At 40.5% G+C, this 19,596-nt stretch overlaps 2 protein-coding genes across 3 annotated transcripts in view; one reads left to right on the plus strand and one right to left on the minus strand.

Annotated features, from left to right (window-relative positions):
* The window catches only part of LOC139205341 (potassium-transporting ATPase alpha chain 1), a 7,781-nt gene extending 6,163 nt beyond the window's left edge, over positions 1-1,618 (plus strand). Inside the window, exons 19-23 of the mRNA XM_070835520.1 lie at positions 237-382; positions 515-648; positions 1,044-1,145; positions 1,383-1,474; positions 1,590-1,618. Coding sequence (XP_070691621.1) covers positions 237-382; positions 515-648; positions 1,044-1,145; positions 1,383-1,474; positions 1,590-1,618 — 503 coding nt within the window. The remainder of the gene's footprint in view (positions 1-236; positions 383-514; positions 649-1,043; positions 1,146-1,382; positions 1,475-1,589) is intronic.
* Positions 1,619-2,053: 435 nt separating this feature from the next.
* LOC139205544 (DENN domain-containing protein 3-like) lies at positions 2,054-19,209 on the minus strand. Of its 2 annotated transcripts, XM_070835794.1 has the most exons (28): positions 19,087-19,209; positions 16,142-16,303; positions 15,281-15,470; positions 15,010-15,078; positions 14,629-14,744; positions 14,301-14,425; positions 13,866-13,977; positions 13,515-13,634; positions 13,323-13,421; positions 12,695-12,814; positions 12,482-12,597; positions 12,223-12,378; positions 12,029-12,125; positions 11,786-11,889; positions 11,408-11,595; positions 11,111-11,270; positions 10,746-10,941; positions 10,464-10,632; positions 8,522-8,781; positions 8,260-8,430; positions 7,820-7,949; positions 7,593-7,700; positions 4,875-5,014; positions 4,325-4,485; positions 4,037-4,173; positions 3,645-3,763; positions 3,108-3,245; positions 2,054-2,822 (listed from the first exon to the last, which is right to left on the minus strand). In XM_070835794.1, exons 2-28 carry the CDS (start codon positions 16,223-16,225, stop codon positions 2,604-2,606), a joined length of 3,804 nt encoding a protein of 1,267 aa, XP_070691895.1. In that variant the 5' UTR covers positions 16,226-16,303; positions 19,087-19,209; the 3' UTR covers positions 2,054-2,603. The 2 variants fall into 2 exon arrangements, with proteins under 2 accessions (XP_070691895.1, XP_070691896.1); XM_070835795.1 differs by lacking the exon at positions 19,087-19,209 and having other exon boundaries at positions 16,142-16,310.
* Positions 19,210-19,596: the final 387 nt, after the last annotated feature.

Genomic DNA, 19,596 nt, shown 5'->3' on the forward strand with positions numbered 1-19,596 from the left:
TAACCTCAGTTACATCGAGCTGAATACTTTGTTCACTCAGACACAAAAATGACGCACATAAAAGTTACCTGAATGCGTATCCAGTTCTATGAGTGTATGCACAGTCAGCTAAGCAGATAAGACCAGAGCGCACTCCCTGTGGGGAGACTGAGCCAGTACCTCATGTGCCCTCTGACATATATGCTCTTAAAATAGTATTGACCCATTTTTCGTTTCTTCTTTCTCTCTCGTTTTAGGAGCCATCCAGTCCTTTGCAGGTTTTACAGATTATTTCACAGCCATGGCCCAGGAGGGCTGGTTTCCACTTTTGTGTGTCGGCCTCCGTTCTCAGTGGGAGGACGTTCATCTTCAAGACTTACAGGACGGCTATGGACAAGAATGGGTTAGAACAGACTTGAGATCCTTCCTTTGGGTCCCTTTTAAACACATATTTGTCTCCAGTGGTATATTTTTGTATTTTTATCAGCGTAGAAACCAAATAACTCCTCCCTTATGTCCTCTCCTCTGCCCACAGACTTTCAGTCAGCGGTTGTACCAGGAGTATACATGCTACACTGTATTTTTCGTCAGTATAGAGATCTGTCAGATTTCAGATGTGCTGATCAGGAAAACTCGGCGTCTCTCCGTTTTCCAGCAAGGCTTCTTCAGGTCAGTAAAGGCCCATTTCTAATAACTCTGCATAATGTTTGTGAGACCATTAACATTTACAGGGTTAATTCTTCAGGGCTTATGCTACACTCACACAGTTGGTGGCAGAATGGGAAGTGCAGAAAAAATCCCATTATTTAACTTGTGACGTCTAGAGAATGTTCACACTTTATTCCACAATGGTTTCCCTGTCGCTGGTCTTGAAGTCACTTAAAATAAAAAAAAAAAAAGCTAGATTTTGCTGTTACGTATTTGGAACGGTTTGCGAACAAGTAGAGCCAGATACAAAAAAAAAAAGCTACGTATAGCTGCTGTTTATGAGCAGGTGGTTCATTAATCTGCTTCTGATGGTAACAAGATCCAATCTGGTTACTGATGTGTTTATTTTTGTGCAGGAACCGTGTCCTGGTCAGTGCCATAGTCTTCCAGCTCTGCCTCGGTAATCTGCTTTGTTACTGCCCTGGAATGCCCAATATCTTCAATTTCATGCCTATCAGGTAAAAGCACACAGAGCCTCATTCACATGGCCACCATCTGAAATCAAAGCTCAGATTGGATTAGATGGAAAAAAGTGGTATGTGTTGTAAATTCTGATAATATAAATTTTACTTAAAACATCATAAATATGGAACCCACAGTCATTTTTCCATCTGATTCATTGCTTTTACCATATGAGATTTAAAAAGTAGTCGAAGCCTGTGGCTTAATATTGCTGTGTTGTGTTTTCTCTACAGAGTCCAATGGTGGTTTGTTCCTCTTCCATACGGTATTTTAATCTTTGTCTATGATGAGATCAGGAAGTTAGGAGTCAGAAGATATCCAGGAAGTAAGCCAAGACTCTTTATTCTTCCTTCTAACCATTTAACATCCATCAATCAGTCATTATCAACATCTACTACATCTATTCAGCATTCATTAATCTGTGGCTTGTGATCTCTCAGGTTGGTTTGATCAGGAATTATACTACTGAGACCAGAGAAGCTCTTCTATTCATCCATCTGTGCACAAACATGAAAGCATCATTCCTAAACAGCATGCTGCAAACCTGGAGGACCATACCCAGTTCACCTTTCATCTATGTTACTTTGATCTATGTATTTATAGCTTCAACTGTCTTTTAATGTAAACACTATATTAACATTCTTTGCCTAAATTCTTTTACCAAAATAAAAAAGGTAATAATTACTGAAAGTCAACAATAAATAATCCAGAAAATATTTGTTGTGTTCCAGCTCGTTGTATTTTTACTAACAAGGAATTTTAAGATTGATGATGATGACCTCAAACTAATAAGTAAAGTACCAACTTTTTTGTGTTCGATGTTGGTTCATGTCTTTTGTTGAAGGTGACAAAAAGTAAGCAACTGAGAGCATGACTGCACACAGGCTCACACACAAACATGACATTAGAAATCCTGAAAGTTTAATTTATTATCAGTGCTTGACAATGAAACATGAATAACAAATATATTGTGGCTTTTCAATGTCTTAATGCTGTAGACATCTAGACTAAATCAGCTTTTTAAAATAAAACATACCGTTGAGAAGGCACAGACCTTTTTTCACATCTTATGTACATACATTTACTTCCAAGAAGAAAAAGAGCTGCTCTTCATAGTATGAGACCAGTGTCAGAAACCAAATCTTTGTCCCATACAGTACATATTGTTTAAATTGTCATCTTTAAGGGACACTGTTACTGGCATTTTTCAGTAACCATTGAAATATGGCCACTGAATGATTCTCTGCCAAGTGAGGGAAAAGAATTCTTCATTTTCATTCTTTTGTCCTCCTGTCTCCACCCTTCATCGTGTCAACCTCCCACATGATAATCATGTTGATACAGTCAAATACTCAAAGGGCAAACATTTTCCATGTGTTGTTTATGTACTCACAAGAGCCTTTTTTCTTTTCTCTGCTCCACACGTTCCTCATTTGTGTTTTTTCCTCTGTTCTCTACTCGACTTTCCAGATGGCGATCTTGCCATCACGGCGTGCAGAGCCACTCAGGACGTAGCGATCCTCAGCAGAGCAAAGCGTCTGGATGCTGTCTGAGTGGGCCTGCAGCTCCTTTGCCACAATGTGACTCTCTGGGTCCATCACCAACACCTGGCTTCTCAGCTGACCGTCACACTGACCTCGGAGACTGCTCCGGCCTCGACAGCCCACCCAGATCTGAGCAGAGGACAGAGCATCGAGGAAAGGTGGAAGTGGATAAGTGATGATTGAAGAAGGGAAAAAAGGTGAAAATAAAAGGGACCCCGACACAGATACAGACTAAATTAAAAAAAAAACCTTGTTTGAGTTACACATTTTACCTAAAAATTCATGACCACTTAAAAAAAAAAAAATATGGGCAACAAACCGCAGCTACAGTTTGGAATATTCTCCATTATTAACTCCTTGCTCAATAAGCACTTAACACACATTACATGTTACCACTCTTGTATCATAGCTGACCTGGTCCTTGACTCGAATCATACAGGTGACTCCTGAACTTCCTGGCAGGGAGATTCTCTTGGATGGACGTCTGTGGTTGTTAGTGTGCCAGAGACACAGCTCCCCTGAGTCGGCACAGGCCGTCCACAACTGACCTCGCTGGAACAGACACACACAAAAACTATGTTACATGTGTACTATTAGAATATACAAATATTTTGATTGCATCAAATACTCAAACATCATTTTATTAGTAAGGAGCAAGTTTACCAACACCTTTCGCAGCCATAATTCCTTTTAATATAAGATGATTGTATCTGCATATCCAAGAGTGCCTGAATCTTTAAATTTCAGTGGCTGCAGTGACTCCTTACTCCAGCTACATTATAACTGTCAAACTCATGGGAGTAATTTTTTTCTATGAAGTGTTACATGTCCAGCTGACTTGCATAACTAATTGCTGATTGACAGCAGGCTGAAATATTGACTTATTAAGCCACTACATGATGGCTAACTTGCCTAACTGATAGAAGCATTAGCTGAGGATTGAAAAGTCACCTCTGGGATGACGACAAAGCTGCTGAAGCTACTGGGCGCGCTCCGTAGGTCGTCAGGAAGTACCATCCTTCTTTGAGGTGTCCCACTTTTTTTGAGTTCCACAATACTGTCACCACAACCTGCACACACACACACACACACAGGCAACTCTGTTCAAAGCATCATTATCAGGGCCTTCTTAGCTCGTAAGGTGCATTTAGAAGAAGTGAAAAAATTAGTCAGTGATTAAATGCTATTGGTTGAGTTCAGGTATGTTTAAAGAGGAAAATCGACAGATCTGTTACATTACGCCGATGAGCATTAAAAAAGCTGTTAGTAGAGAGCAATCAATGCTGCTAAGTGTTAGTGTGTGACAGAAAATAGCAAAAACTGCTGGAAATGTGTGCACTTACAGCACCACAGTGTACCATCATGGATCTGTATGGAGGAGAGACGGTCACAGCTGAGGTGGAACTGTCTCTTTACTTTGAGACTGGCTGAGTCCCACTGCAGAATCATCCCATCACAGCTGCAGGAGTATGTCTGCTGACTGGGAAAGATGGTTTGAAAAGAGTGAAGAAAGACACAAGCTTACAGTATGCTGCAACACGTCCAATCATTCATTTAGACTCAACTTTACAAGCTTTTAATGTTTAACCTCATGAAACTGACAACTGGACCAGAGATGAACATGCATCTACCTGTTGTGTTGATCTCTGGTGTCCACTGTGAGTCCAGTCACCTCGTGCCTGTGTTCGGTCAGTTGTTTGTTGCAGGTCATGCTGTGAGTGTCAATGATGTAGATCACCGAGTCCTGAGACCCAATCCACACCTGCTCCTGGATCAATCCCAGCATGCAGTTCTACACAGAAGATGATGTGACTCAGTTTCAATTCCTTTAGAAAATGGTAGGCTGACTGACTCAAAAACATTTAATGCATTAACTGTATAATGTTCATGTTGTATGTCAGTAAATGCATAGTATACATTTACAGTATGTGTACTTACACTACAAAGATATGCAAATAGTTTCATCAATGTGAAGAATATTGGAAGTTTTTTAAGTTAACTGCTAGCCTGGCGCTACAGAGGTCTTGTCAGCTCACTTCTGACCAATGCTGCCTCAAGTGACTTTGTGCAGCCCCCTCTAGAGCCACAAAATGCTTTGTAGTTTTCCCCAAGACCTTTAAACAGTTCATCATCTATATAAATGTTACTTATAGCATTAGAGTACAGCATGTCTGCTCTCACCAGCTGTGACTGTCCGACCTGGATGCAGTCCTGCAACATGGACCAGCTAGCTGCATCAAACACAACCACTTTGCCCCCACTGAGAGCCACCCACAGTTTTGGGTTCATCTCACTGTCTGAGTCATTGCAAGTCAACTGACCTGGAAAAAGTGAGAAAGAGACAAATATTGAGAGAGGAGTGGACCAGTGAATTGCGGGAGCCGACTGTTCTTTTTCTCAGCAGGGTGGTTTAATGTGTAGAGACACCAGCACCATGAAAATGAGAACCTCCACCCGCCACTGTTTACTTTTAGTTGGACCACAATATTCATGATAAATGTCTTTAGTGGCAATGACAACAAATACACAGAAAGGCTCAATATTTGTTAGTACACACTTGAATAATTTGCATTTCATATTTTTTCACCATTTCGATAAACAGATTATAAAATACCTTAGTTATTGGCAGGAACTTTGATAGACATCAATAAATCAATACATCACTGCATACTTCTGCCACTATTTTGGTGTTTTACCTTATTTACTTTATTTTATTATTTTGCTTCTTCTTTGCTTCTTTAAAATCTTGTTTATCTGCTGAATTGAAATCATTGAATTTAGTGATCTGTTCAAACCAGATAAGCAGCTTACAGATGATTTTATTTTCAGTCTCAGTGTAAACAAATTAGAGACTAACAATACAGCTATTATACTGCTAATACGAAGCACAACAAAACTAATGAGGTAATGGGGATAGGTTTCACTGGATCATCTGTTGCCATGCAAACATATGCAAAATAAACACATGCACACACATTTGAAGATGCATTTAACCCTTTCATGCATAGAGGTCACTACAGCGTACAGCTATTCAAAAGCTGTTTTCTTTTTGAGTTTTGATGGCATAGTTGCACATCAGCCACTACAGTGGATGCTACTGCATCATCTCATACACTGACTGCTAGCCAGTGGGAAGCCATTGCAAGTGAAAAAAAAAAAAAAAAAGAGTGAAACCAAGATGGCCGACAGACAGCCAGAAACAGCAAGATGCTCGTTTCTTTCTGTTCAAACCTTCTATAAAAAGAGACCCCTGCAGGTACGAAAAATATGGTAACATCTAAGGAGTCATGCAATTGCTAAATTTTCCAAGTATTGATTTTATATTGGGAGGAAATTATCATTAATCACATGTATATATAGACGACACCACAGTTGTTGGCCTCATCACAGACAACAACAACAACGAGTCTGCATACCGGCAAGAAGTGGAGCAATTGGCTGAGTGGTGTGTGGACAGCAACCTGGTCCTGAACACCCCCAAGACAAAAGAGATGATGATTGACTTCAGGAGATCTAAGGGAAGAGACCACCCCCCCCTCAACATCCATGGACAAGCTGTGGAAAGTGTGGAGAGTCTCAGGTTTCTTGGAGTCAGTGTCTCCACTCAGATGTCTTGGTCTACCAACACCTCTAATCTGGTGAAGAAGGCTCAGCAAAGACTCTTCTTCCTCAGAAAGCTGAGAAAGGCCAAACTCCCCAAGGACCTGATGCTCAACTTCTACCGCAGCACCATCGAGAACATCCTCACAAACTGCATCACCGTGTGGTTTGTGAGCTGCACGGCGGCGGAGAGGGCGGCTCTGCATAGAGTGGTGAAGGCAGCTCAGAGGATCATCGGGCTGGAGCTCCCTCACCTCTACACACTCTATGCCAGCAAACTGAGGAAGAAGGCCAGGAGCATCACACTGGACACCACACACCCTGGAAACTCCCCGTTTGAACCGCTTCCGTCTGGGAAGCGGTTCAGAACTTTGAAATCCACCACGAACAGGCTGAGGAACAGCTTCTACCCCAGAGCTGTGGCCTCCATCACACCCCTCCCCCTGTTTCTACAAATTCCTAACCAGGACGATCTCAGTAGCCTCTAAGCAGAGGCTAGCTGCACTATCTTGTATATACACTGTTACTCACTTTTTCATGCTGCATTGCACTGTTACTCCCTTTTTTCATGTTTCATGTTTCATGCTGCATTGCACTGTTCTGTACATAGTGTTTATACCGTAACTGTTATTCTTGATAATTGTTTATATTCTTGAATATTGTATATATATTTTTCCTTTTGCCTATTTTTATTTTTATATCTTTATTTATTGTCTTGTTTGTAAATTTCATATGGGAGAGGTCACACAGAATTTCATTATACTTTGCCGTATAATGACAATAAACCTGATTCTGATTCTGATTCTTATTTCAACTACCGGACATGTAAATATATCTTTATAAAATTTGGGTTAAAAAAAAAAAAAAAAGTTCAAATCTTGTTTTTCAGCCTAAAGATGAATAAAAACACATCCTGACTGAGGTCATCATAACTCATGCATGAAAGGGTTAAATATGAGGTCCTCATGCTGATATATGTTTTGGTCCTTTTTGCCCTTACTATGACTCATTAGCACCATTTGGCACTTTGCCAACTTTGTATACAATTATAACGATACAGTAGATTTAAAAGAGAGAACAAAACTTACAGAAAATGTGAGGCACATGATAATCTCTCTGCTAAGACAGAGTCTCAGTGTCTGAAGACTGATTACATTATTTTCACTACACAGAAACATCTCTGATGGTCTTCAACTGTAGAAGACATTTAATATAAATAAGAAGACAAGACTGACTAACTGGAGCATGTACAAATGATCAAATAATCACATACACAAACTGAGTTGCTCCACATAGTACCTGGTGTGTATAGCAGCACATGCACAGTCTGAGGTTCAGCCAGGTTCAGTGATGGGTTGATTTTGTGTTTTAGAGTCTCTGAGGTAGTTTTAGTCACCATCATGGGCACTGGTCAGACAAAAAAAAACAATGAATGAAAGGATAATGGTGACTTAGAATTGGGAAAATGGTACCATTTATTTGTGTGAAAAGAAAGAAGAAACAGTAGCATAGGAGTGAGTCCAGACCTTCATGTTTGATCTTGTCAAAGTAAGCCAGCTTTGAGGCAGCAATGATGGACCTCTGGTTCTGCAGGCAGCCGATGACAGCATCCATTAACAGGACATTGGTCAGAGCCTGAGTCATGTACTGAGGGTCCTAAACAGACAAACAGTTACATCAGTATGGTACACTATCATTAACACAATGGGGTAAGCAAAATCACACAAAACATACATATGTTGTCAAAATAGTAACTAAACCATTGTCATAGTCGTCATGTTAAGTTATAGCACTGTCAACCCCATACATACACATCACTCTCCCACTCAATATATAGTTTATGATTGCTCAGTTTATGATGCTCAATATTTCATTATTACCTATGTTGAAATCATTGCATACTTTATTGTTGGACTGAGGGCAAAAGTCAAAATATTTCTGAATCTCTTCTCAGACTTTGTAGTACCTTGTGTTGATCTGCCATCTTGCGTCCGGCCCACATCTCTTTCACCACAAGGTTCCAGAGTTCAGTCTCTGTCTTCAAGTTGGCCTCAAACACCTCAGGCCTGCCAGAGGTCTGGATACGAAGAGACGGAATACGACCAAGCAGAAAGGGAGCTGCGGCAATCTTCACCTCCTGCACAGAGATGGGGGAGTTATTTATCATTATTTATTTGAAATAAGTACAGGGTTATCAATTATGATGAAAGGGATTAAAGACACTTGACCTGTATATCTCTGAACTTTGCGATTTCCAAGAAGCCCAGTCGTCCCTCTGCAAGCAAGAACAGACGTTTCTGCGTCATGGCAATTTTACCAACACCATGGGAGGTCTTGACACACGATGACAACTTGTAGACACACTCGCTATTGTCAAGATGGTCTATGACCTCAGAGGGAAAGTTGACATCTTGTGCCTCGGCCTCAGTCTCTTTCCAGAAGGTGTAGAAGACTCTGAAGAGGTCGGGGTCCACCTGCTTTGGCTGGCCTGGGACAGAGACAGACAAACATATGCAAGACAAAGACACAACGACACACTGAATTAGTAAAAAACACATGCAAATATAAGCTGAAATCATTTACATAAACTTGCTGGCGCAAATAGATTAAGTTGGTTCCACATTCATCCTCGGATATCTGACAATAGGCTGCGTTGTTCTTCTCTTGTTAATAAGTGACCGCCTGACACGGCAAAAACAAGTTAATCTATTTGTTGTTCAGTCCTGTTACAGTTCTGTATTTTCCTTCCATCTAGCCATGCATGATTGCCTTTCGTGTCTGATAAAAAGCAAAACAAAGATGGAGAAAACCATGTTGGAAAGTAGCCCAGTAAGCACCACGAGCTCACAATATTCAGTCTGAATCAATTTCATGAGCCTTGTCACATGACATCACCTCTTTGTTTTCTGTTCTTCTAAACTGAGACTTAACAGCAAGTCCATTTTCGTTTGACCGACTAGACTAAGTATGAATCTGTAATATTTAATTAGCCTCAGATCAATAAAGGGCCTTATATGTCATAGTGTGGCTGACTGAAAACAATAGATAAGATCTACACATCAGAAAGTTGATAATTTTTGTTTTGTTCCAAGACAGAATCAAGTTATCAGTGTTATCAGTCAGTTTTTCTTATTTCCATGTCCAGTAGATAGAGAGCCACCAAGAAATCATTTGAAGTTGTGTTTCTGGCCCCCTGATGAATGCAAGTCCAATATTCATTCTCCTCTCAGCTCTATTTTTGGTCTCCATTAAGTGGTTTTCTAAATGCTCTACTGTGTTTACCAGATAGTAGTGTGGCAGCTTTTTAGAGCTTTCACAGAGACAGCTGCCTGGTGTGTGTCAAAATGTTGCTGATGAGAGAGATGAGAGTGAACCAAAACAGTAAAGCTGTGGGTTGTAAAAAAATAGGCTGAAGAACTCCTCACATTACAAATTTCATTTGTCATTTGATCCATCGTTAATATCGATTAGTGAAGCTTTAATTGACTCATTAATCAATTACCTGTCCAGAAAGAAAACCATTCTAAAACATCTCCAAAGGTCAAACATCTGTGTTTTAAGAATAGGCGATGTTAGAAGTGTTAAAGCACTTGGAGGCAAATTTGAGTTGACCTTGTTTCAAATCATAGTGAGCAGGTGTTTTTATTTATCTAAAGAAATTATTCATTTCCTCAACACTGATTCCAACAAAACAGTAAGTATCTGAGACGTCAGAGTCTTTGTTCAATAGGTAAAAAATGTAATACACTGCATTGTTCTATACAGCAAATCTGCTCCCTTCACTTCACTTGGTTTTGCATTTATGAGCGGCAGGGTTTATTTTACAATTGGTCTGTGAGTGAAAGAGCGTGCTGTACAGATTGTACTTTATGCTTCTTGAGCATTAAAGGAGTGTAACTGATCATCTGACAGAGGCTTGATTCCACCATGTCAGCAACAAATGATGACATCAGTTCAAAGTTATTTCATGTAATGCTGATAGAGAAAATAATATACTTCACTTCTGTGTCCACTGTGTCAGTTCAGAGCACATCTAATCAACAACAGAGCATTTGTAAGTCTGAGATTTGATACTGCAATCAATCATAACATTCTATACAATTCCAATAGATATCAAAAATCAAAAGTAGCCTGTAAACTACACATATCAGCCTTCCAGTCCTCACTTACTGTCAGTGAGAGCATCAAATAAACGGTGTATGGTTGCTACATCCTTAACAATCCCGCACTCCTGGACGCAACGCACAAACTCTTCCTGATCCAGGTGCTTTCGGGGAAGCTCAAACTTCTTGACATGGTCGTCAGGCTCCACCAACGGCTTCTCATTCTCTGTCTTCACCTGACAGATGGCAAAAAAGACAAAAATCACATTTCTCATCACCAAACATCAAAACTGAGTGTGGCCTCCAACCACTACTTCTACAAAATTGGAATAATGATCGTGTAAAAGACCTTGAGGATGAGTCTCTTAAGTTCAGGTCGTCTCTCTGCTTGCTGTCTCTCGTCTCGGTGCAGCGAGTCCAGGAGCCATGTGACCAGCTGTGTGGGGAAGATGGCGGTGTCAGTCTTGTAGAGGTTCTGGAAATCACCCAGAGCGTCCAGCCGCCGCAAACACAATGTGTTGATGAAACCACGCAAGTAATAGAATCTGTAAGGGGAATATTATTGTAGTCAAGCCTCAAATCTTTGGAGGCAACACAAGCATTAGACATGAGGACAGATCAATGGCGGAAAGTGGTAAAAACGTGATTATACAAATTCAAATGAACAGGATTGTTCCCCGAAGCACGAGAAGAGGAATAATAATAGCAGATTACCTGGCCAGCAGGGCAGGGTTCTCGTTTTGGGCAGAGAAGATGGCCTTGCTAAGCTGCTGGATCAGCTCACTGTAATAACTTTGTACAGAGTGGGAGGACAAAGCAGCGGGGAAGTCTGGGAGCTTAAACACCTTCACGGGCTTAGGAGGAGTTCTCAGCCCTAGTAGACAAAGACATGGGGAGCATATAGAGGAAGACAATGTGATGAGGAGGCAAAATGGTAACAGAAAGAGAGATAAAGTTAATCCTTTTCCAGCTACTTTGTCAGTTAGTGCCTAAACTCCTTTCCAGGCTCACCGGTGTCAGACATGATGACGCTGGTCAGCAACGTGTTCCTTTGGAAGCTGATAGTTTGGTCATCTCCTAAGTTCGGGAGGCTCATCCCCAGTCTCTTACTCAGCCTGGTCTCTGTAATAGAGCTCTTTCTGCGGGCTTGAATCTCCTGCATGGTGGGTCTGCGTGGGACTTCAATTATAGCCTTCATCCTTGGCAAGACATGATGAAGAAAGTATGTCAGAAAATACATACAGATACCATTTAGTTACAGGTGGAGATTATCGTGGTTATTTTCTTTAGCTGCAAACTTAAAAATCTTTTTAATGGTCTAGGTTGTGGTGCTCTTTGAGTTACACCACGAGGTGTGTCTAAGATTAAAAGCTTGGCTTAATGACTTACTTCCGCATCTCAGAACGAGTGCTGAGTTCCATTCGAGCGAAGTTGTCCATTTTCCTGTTGAGACGATCCTTGAGGAAGAAATGGAATATGTGTGTCTCCAACACCTGCAACACACCCATGTGCATTTTAAGATGAGCACCCAGACCAGCAGCCCTTGTCTGCTGACAGATGTGATCTTTTTCTATAATTTCAACTTGAAGAGGTGACAAATTAGCTGACTTGTTTTACCACGTTAGTGTTTACCTTCTTGTAAAAAGTCTGCTCAGTTGGCTCTCTGGTTTTCAGGAACTCTTCACTGTTAAATACTCTGTGTTCATAGTTCAGATGACTGCTAACATCCCTGTGATGCACACGCATGTACAATACATATTAACAAAACACATTCTTTAGTAGAATCATCTCATCAGATTTCAGCATACAAAGAACACACACAGAACCTGAATATGTTGACAATCAGTTCGAGTGCGATCCTCTGAATTTCATGGTTGATGTTGTGTTGCCACTCCCTTCTTTGTGCCCGCTGCTCACCGATGTCGGTGCAGCTTGCACTGTGGCACTGATACAGGTCAAAATGTATCTGCAGGGACAGACACCTGCAAAAACACTAGCTTTAGAAAGAGTTACTGGATCTGGATCTTTCTTTACAGTACTTGTACAAATTAGCAGTCGCTGTGCTCTTGGCTTGACAGTGAGTACCTCTGTGTGAAGCGGTCTGCAGCAGCCAGGGGAATCTCTGGTAGGCCAACAGTCTCAGAACAAGAAGTACAGATACTTCCATTATCAATGTTGGTTAGGATCAAATCATCTGTTTCCTGTGTGGAGGAAGATCAAGAATAAAAGATCCCAACAACAACCCAAAAAGAAACTGTATCTAAACCTGCTACATATTGTACTTGGTTGTGTACTCACAGCAGCAACCTCTTCAAAATGGCTGAGATGGCAGCCCATGAGGAAGGCAGTGGGAGCCATAAGAAAGTCCAGCATGCCTCTGGCCAGGACAGGAACATATGGCTGCTGCCATGACAGAGGCTGGAGGAAAGATTAGTGAGGCATGGAAGGACAAATTAATGGATCAATAGATTAAATCAGTGGATGGCTTGAAGGGGGATTATGGATGGACTTTTTGGATAAATGAAGTTTTCTATGCCTGATGGTTTTTAGGCTGTGTAAAGATGCCTTTGTCATGTTCAAAATGAATTAGTAAATTTTGAGAAAAATTACATGTTGAGAAACCAAATAGTAAACCACTATCTCAAACTGAATGTAATGGCTCATTATTTCTTTAGAACATCATTACAATTTTTGCTGTAGTGTGATGAAACTTTTTTCACAATTAGTATTTATTTTCATCATCCAAAGACACACATCTACAAAAACAGGGCTTTTGTTTTCCTGAATATTGACAGTAAGGTTTAATTTGAACACTCCCAACTACAGCCCTGTCCATTACAGAAAAAAAAACAAAATTTGATTTGACAAAAGTCACGAAATCTATATCTGCATTTCTGCAATATGCAGATATAGGTTTTCAACTGACCTGCAGAAACAGCAACAGGCTCTCTGCCACCAGCGTGAGTCTGGCCCAATCAGCAGAAAATAACACCACTCGTTGTTCCTGCAGGAGACAAGATAGCACCTACAGAGAACAGGACAGAAAAACAGACAGACAGACATGAGAGTTAATGAGCCTCTCCCTGTTTCGCTAACATGAACATAACCCGTGTAATACCTGCAGTAGTTGCTGTGGCCTGAAGCAAAAGAAAGGCAGATGGAGGTCTAAATCTACAGCTGGGAGGTCTTTGTCTTCTCTGGATGGTAAAACGATGGTCAGAGGACGAATGGTAAACATCTGCAAGGTAAACACAGCCTTATAGTTTGTGCTGTATCTTCTGTCTGGCTGCATCACAGTCAAACAATATAGTGAAAATGATTATATGTACACACTGTATAGTACTGTTACATCAGCAATATGAACCTGATAACTCCTGGTTTAACATATTATGAATGGAAACATTTTTAGGACAAGTAACCACAGAGTGAATGGATCCTCATATCAGTGTACACACACACATACACACACCAAGTGTAGCTGTCCAGGAGGGGGGATAGGCACCAGTGCCAATCTGGCTGCAAACTCCCTCACTCTCTCCTCCATGTCTGATAAACGACACGTTCTCAGCTGGATTAAAAGACTAACAAAGAAACAGAAGACAGAGATACAAAGACGACACAAGAAGAATTTTCTCTTAACACATTAATTAGCACAAACAATAAACAAGTGGAACAACGGCTGTAAGAATTGTGATAACAATTGTTTTGAGTTATCAGGCGAAAGATTTTTTTCCGGCAACATTGCAGATTATTCGAGTATTTACACCTATGCCCGTTGACAAGTACATATTAGCGTTCATAATAGGAAACATATGGCTAAACTGAACATAAACAAATCTACGCTGTGATGTTTTCAAAAGGTGAAGCAAATTCAGCTTAATTAAACAAGCAGTTTGTTTCTCACCATGACAGACAGTCTTTGAGTGCAGTGAAGTAAGGATACTTGGATATGACACAGACACTGTAGGCAGAGAAAAGTTTGGAAAACTTAGAGGACCCAGCTCCGTTCTGGAAGAAAGATGTCCCTTCCTGCAAAAACACAGGAAAGAAGGTAAACAGTGAAGTTTTTTTTGTGTTTTTTCAGCACGGACATGCTATTTATTGATACATGGCAACTGTATCTAAAAAAATTATTTGTCTGCATTAGGTCAGGTTCTGGTCTGGTTGTAGCAGACACAGTTGGGCTTTACGTTAACTGATGTGTGTGAAGTATTATATATAGTATTATGCACCAGTATCGGACGGTAACACTGCATTACTACTCCATGGGTCTTGTTGCCAAAGACATCAGTGAAAACCAGGAAGTGAAATTGTTCATCTTTCTGTTTATTGGTTACTTGGAGCCCACCTGGTAAAAATACAAAAAAAAAAAAAGAAATATGTTAACACATAAGCATGATATACTACACTTTCAAGATGTCAATTTTAAGATACTACCACGCTGAAAATATTTTCTTTAACATTTAACATGAATGTGGCATGTATATTGTCCAGCACCATGTGCACATAGTGTACATACCTGCTGTGTGTGTGTGTGTGTGTGTGTGTGTGTGTGTGTGTGTGTGTGTGTGTGTGTGTGTGTGTGTGTGTGTGTGTGTGAGATAATCAGATACCTGGGAAGCAAAGTTGAGGTAAAGCCATGAGGTCGATGTCTTTAGGAACACTGCCACCTTCACTTCCTCCTCTTCCATCTGCAAAAATACAAGGGGTTAAATAATATAGAACAGAATCACTAATGCTTGCATGATAAGTATGATGAAGAAATGAGTCCGGATACAAATCATTTTTCCAATGAAGAAAACAACATGTTTGTGGTTCCACAGAAGTTTTTGAAAACAGATTAAGGCAGCAGATGTGTGGCACGTGTGGATAGGAGTACCAGACCTTGGCTCGGAGTTGCTGCAGCTAGAGGAGGTTGTTCCCTCTTCTTCCTGAGAAAGGAGCGCTGCCTCTTCCCATGCGACCTCACCGTTTCTATCTCAGCTTGCGGTCTGCTAATGAAGGGAGGCGCCAGCACATGCAACACTTCAGGCTCCAACAGGAGGTGCTCTGTAGTTCCATTATTGTTAAAAGTCTGTGCGGGAGATATGAGGGGAGGGATTGGGGAAAGCTTTTCTGTATGTTACATATTAATCTACATTGCACCTGTAGTTCATTTAATGGAAGAAAAGAAGGAAAACACATTTGATATCTGATTATCTGATTATATTATTTTCATCAACACCTGAAAAGGGTGCCAAGGCTTTCTAGCATAATTAGCATAAGAGCATTATTTAGACACTATTTTTGTTGCCTGGGCCAGTGCTCAGTGTGTGTCATCGCAGAGTGATTTAATGCCTTTCTTGGTGGGTCCAACATATCAAAGACACATGGTACGTAGGAATCTGGAGAGGATATTTAGCTTTTTCTTTTTTAACAATTTAACAGAGGACATTCTGTCTTTATCAGATGCTGACAGTTGAGATACAGACAGGAAATGTGGCAAATGTCTGGCTAGAATCAAACTTTTGGGCAATCATGGCAATACTAGCAAAGCTACAACTAACCTCATGCTATAAAAGCCAAAACATGTCTTCACTAGGATCCCTAGCACCAACAAATGGAATAAATAATGGAATAAATGGAATAAAACTAGAAACACAAGTTATTCAATCCACAGTATGATGATGTCACTACCACAACCATTTTTCCATTTACAGCACATCAGTCACACGTGTGTGTTAGGATGTGATTGAAGGCAAATACCTGGGAGACCTCCCTGAGTTTGTCACTAGATGCTCCTACCACCACACAGGCCTCCAAAAGAACAGGAGGCAGATGGTCCGCCATCACTGACACCAGCCTGAGACCCAGTTGGACCAGCAGAACAGGGCCAAAAGTCAACTTAGACCTGCTGGATCAAAACCACTGAAAGTAACAGAGGAGAAACAACGAGGTCGGTCAGAGACGGGAGTAAACAAAGATCTGCATGAAAACATACAGATGCACATATTTGTTTTGGCTCATGTGTTAAAGCAGACAACTGTGACAGCCATCATCAAGAACAACGTCTATCAGCTAATAACACATGATAAGAGTGGCTGTTCCGGTTCATTATCACTGACACTGTCCTCATCAAAAACGTCTGAAGACCCAGTCAGACATTCTTTTCCACCACAGAATTATTCCAAGATGCAGGGAGAAGAAATAGATCCTTTTCAATTACTACAGCTACAAGATTTCAACCAAATCAGAATCTAAGTTTAACTTGATTTTACTACATTAGCGAATACACGATGAATAGCACAACACTATATATTTCAGGTTGTACTTCTGCAATCCACCACTTTTTACACTTCTCTCCGATGCTAAAGTCGCCCCGTGTTCACTTTGTTTAATACCTCAAAACCTGAACAGTTAAAATCAAAACTATCATTATGGCTAAACACCACTAAGAAGGGGTTTGGTTTTCCTTAGTTATAATTTACTCATTTTTCAATACTCCTGTATTCATCTCCATTAAAGAAGAACAAAAATACAGCCAAAGCTGCTGCCTGACTGCCCAGAAAATGTGAGGATATTAGCACAAGCAGCTTCAATAAAGGCATGGCCAGCAGTCTATATCATGGAGGTCTCACATAGCCTCCCAAGTATGCAGAGAGGACAACTGCAATTGTCTGAAGCAATAGGCATGTTTTGGACAGTGTAAATGTTTCATTACAATACTTTGATTGAAATTCATGAATCAACAGAAACCTTGACGAAATGCAATTTCCAAGTTGGGCCTCTAGACGTGGTTCATGAAATGAGCAGATAATGAAAACATTTTGTGAGGGGAGAACTGTCCCTTCTTGTGATATCTTCAAAATAGTGTGTGATGGCCAGTAAGATGAGGAAAAGAGGACAAATTTAAATGGCAAATAACATAAAATAAGAAAAATCACTGAATCAATTCACTTTCCCAATAAATGCATCAATCGATCCAGTATTGTTGCTATGATCTACAACAGCAATGTTGTAGAGAAAATCAGTCCATTCTCCTTCTATAAGTCCATGCTTAAAATGATCAGTGTTCTTCCAAACAGCCATGTTCAGAGATAAGAGCGCACAGCCTGGACAGCTCATTTGAATGTGCTTTTACTGGAGTACAATGTCAACTTTTATACATCTAACACACTGATATTGATTAGTGCTGTTAATCTTTGTTGCCAGCAAATTATCAGCTTTTCATTTTAGTTTGTGGTACCAGTGGCCCCCATGAAGTATTCTTAGAAATCTATATGACGACTTATGAAAACAACTCAATTAGTTGAGCTGATTTAGTTATGTGGGGCAGTAAACAGGATGCTGCTCATCATCTCTTCATCTAATTAGTATTTTTCACTGCATATCTCCTTTATTCTACATGCTATCTTTGCTGTCCTTTTTCCTTCTACAGTATGATCTCTCTCTCGCCCTCTTTTTTCCAGGCGAGTCACCAAAACCAGGAACAAGTGATTTCAAAATCACATTTTCCTCATATCTTGGTCGAGTCTTTTCTTGGAAAATTAGACTCATGTGTGCAGGCAGAGGAGGATGGACGCGCACACGCTCGCACACACACACACACACACACACACACAAACAAATGGAAAATCACTTGTATCTGGAATGTTAAAACCAGTTCCACCTTAAAACAGCTGCAGATGTAGATCTGTAGCAAGTTGCAAGAAACATTGTGAGCCTTTCCTAAAAAAGTGTACAAAATCCCTTATAACTTAATACAGTAGACTTAAATATCTTTATCCATGCCTATATTTCACTAAAAATGTTTAATCATTGGAATAACCATTGCAACTGAGTGGCGCTGTACACTCGTTTAAAATGAAGCAGTATAATTGCAGCAATTACGTCCAGCATAACTGACCTAATATGGAATTCAAAGAGTTAGCCACATGACCTGCTGCTGTCCCTCCATTACTGGTCTGGGGATGTGGCTGAATCATCATAATATTCAGTACAATCATATGATCCTTGAGAAAACAGGGCAAACTCTGCATCTGAACCTACCAACAGAGTCTTATTCAACCCAATGTGTGACATGCTGTTACATATCCTGATAATATTACAGCACAAATTAGTGACGGACATTTACACAAATATATACAGACACAGCCTGATGTCTCCAGCTCAGCGTGTCACTCCTTTGATCTGCTCCCATCCAGAAAACTGCATCAAATCAGGGTACTTTTCCAGTTTCCACGAAGAATGACTCTTTGGTCATTTAGCAAAAACTACATGAATGTCTTCACTTCCTCCAACAAGTCTATGTAGCTGACAACAACACAAGAAAAGTATTGTATATATGGGCCTACATAAGCTAATTTACTAGTTTAGGGTCTAATGTATGGAGGTAAAACACAGCTACGCCCCAAAGTTGTTAGTATTTGCGTTTTAATGTTACAAAACAAACTTTAGCAGTCATACGCCCACACATGGCTGCCTACACATGGACTGTGTAAAATGTGTAGCAAAGAATTAATTCAGCATTTAGCGAAGTTTTACAAACTAAAGCTAAAGAATTACTCAAACGCTGTTTTATTGCAGCTGTGACATGTGATGAGAGTCACAAGCTGCACAGGTGAGAAGATGCTTCCAGTCAAACTCGAGACTTACCAACGATAATATGTTAAAATAAGACCAAAAACACCGCTAAAAAGTTAGTATACAACCTGATAGCAAGAGTTAGACTCCTCTTCTAGGTCACCAGCCTCCTCACAGACTACCCCTGCAGTGTCATGGCAGCGGTCCGGTCTGGAGTCACTCCTGCAGCGCTGCACGCTCCTGTCACTCTGATGGGCCGGTTCCCATGATGCCCATCTGTCAGTCCGCTTCCTGTTTCTCTGTGTGCAAACATGCGCATTGATGATTTCAGGAAGTGGATTCAAATCATTTCGAGAATAATAAAGGACTCTGAAACAGTACATATTACTCATGTGTCACCATAATTAGGCCCTTAAATATTTTTCTTTTGCAGGAAATATTGGACACTTATTGCTTGTGGTAACTTAATAAAAAGGTGTCACCTGATAAAAACATGAATCTTATTATTCCTGATTGGATGTCCAGCTCAAGGAATCACTTGAGTAAATCGACTGTGACCTGTTGCTCCTGTTGTAATAACTTACTCTGGCCTGAGGGTGGTGGTGGTTATCTGACTGAGCATGACATGCAGTGAGGCA

Source organism: Pempheris klunzingeri, chromosome 8 (assembly GCF_042242105.1).
Source record: "Pempheris klunzingeri isolate RE-2024b chromosome 8, fPemKlu1.hap1, whole genome shotgun sequence".
NCBI lineage: Eukaryota > Metazoa > Chordata > Actinopteri > Acropomatiformes > Pempheridae > Pempheris > Pempheris klunzingeri.

Coding starts and splice junctions, on each gene's coding strand:
- LOC139205544 (XM_070835794.1), bottom strand. CDS start 16,225: ATGGCGGACCATCTGCCTCCTGTTCTTTTGGAGGCCTGTGTGGTGGTA. Junction 15,471..16,141: donor AACTCAGGGAGGTCTCCCAG/GTATTTGCCTTC, acceptor TCTCCCGCACAG/ACTTTTAACAATAATGGAAC. Junction 4,486..4,874: donor AGGTCGGACAGTCACAGCTG/GTGAGAGCAGAC, acceptor TCTTCTGTGTAG/AACTGCATGCTGGGATTGAT.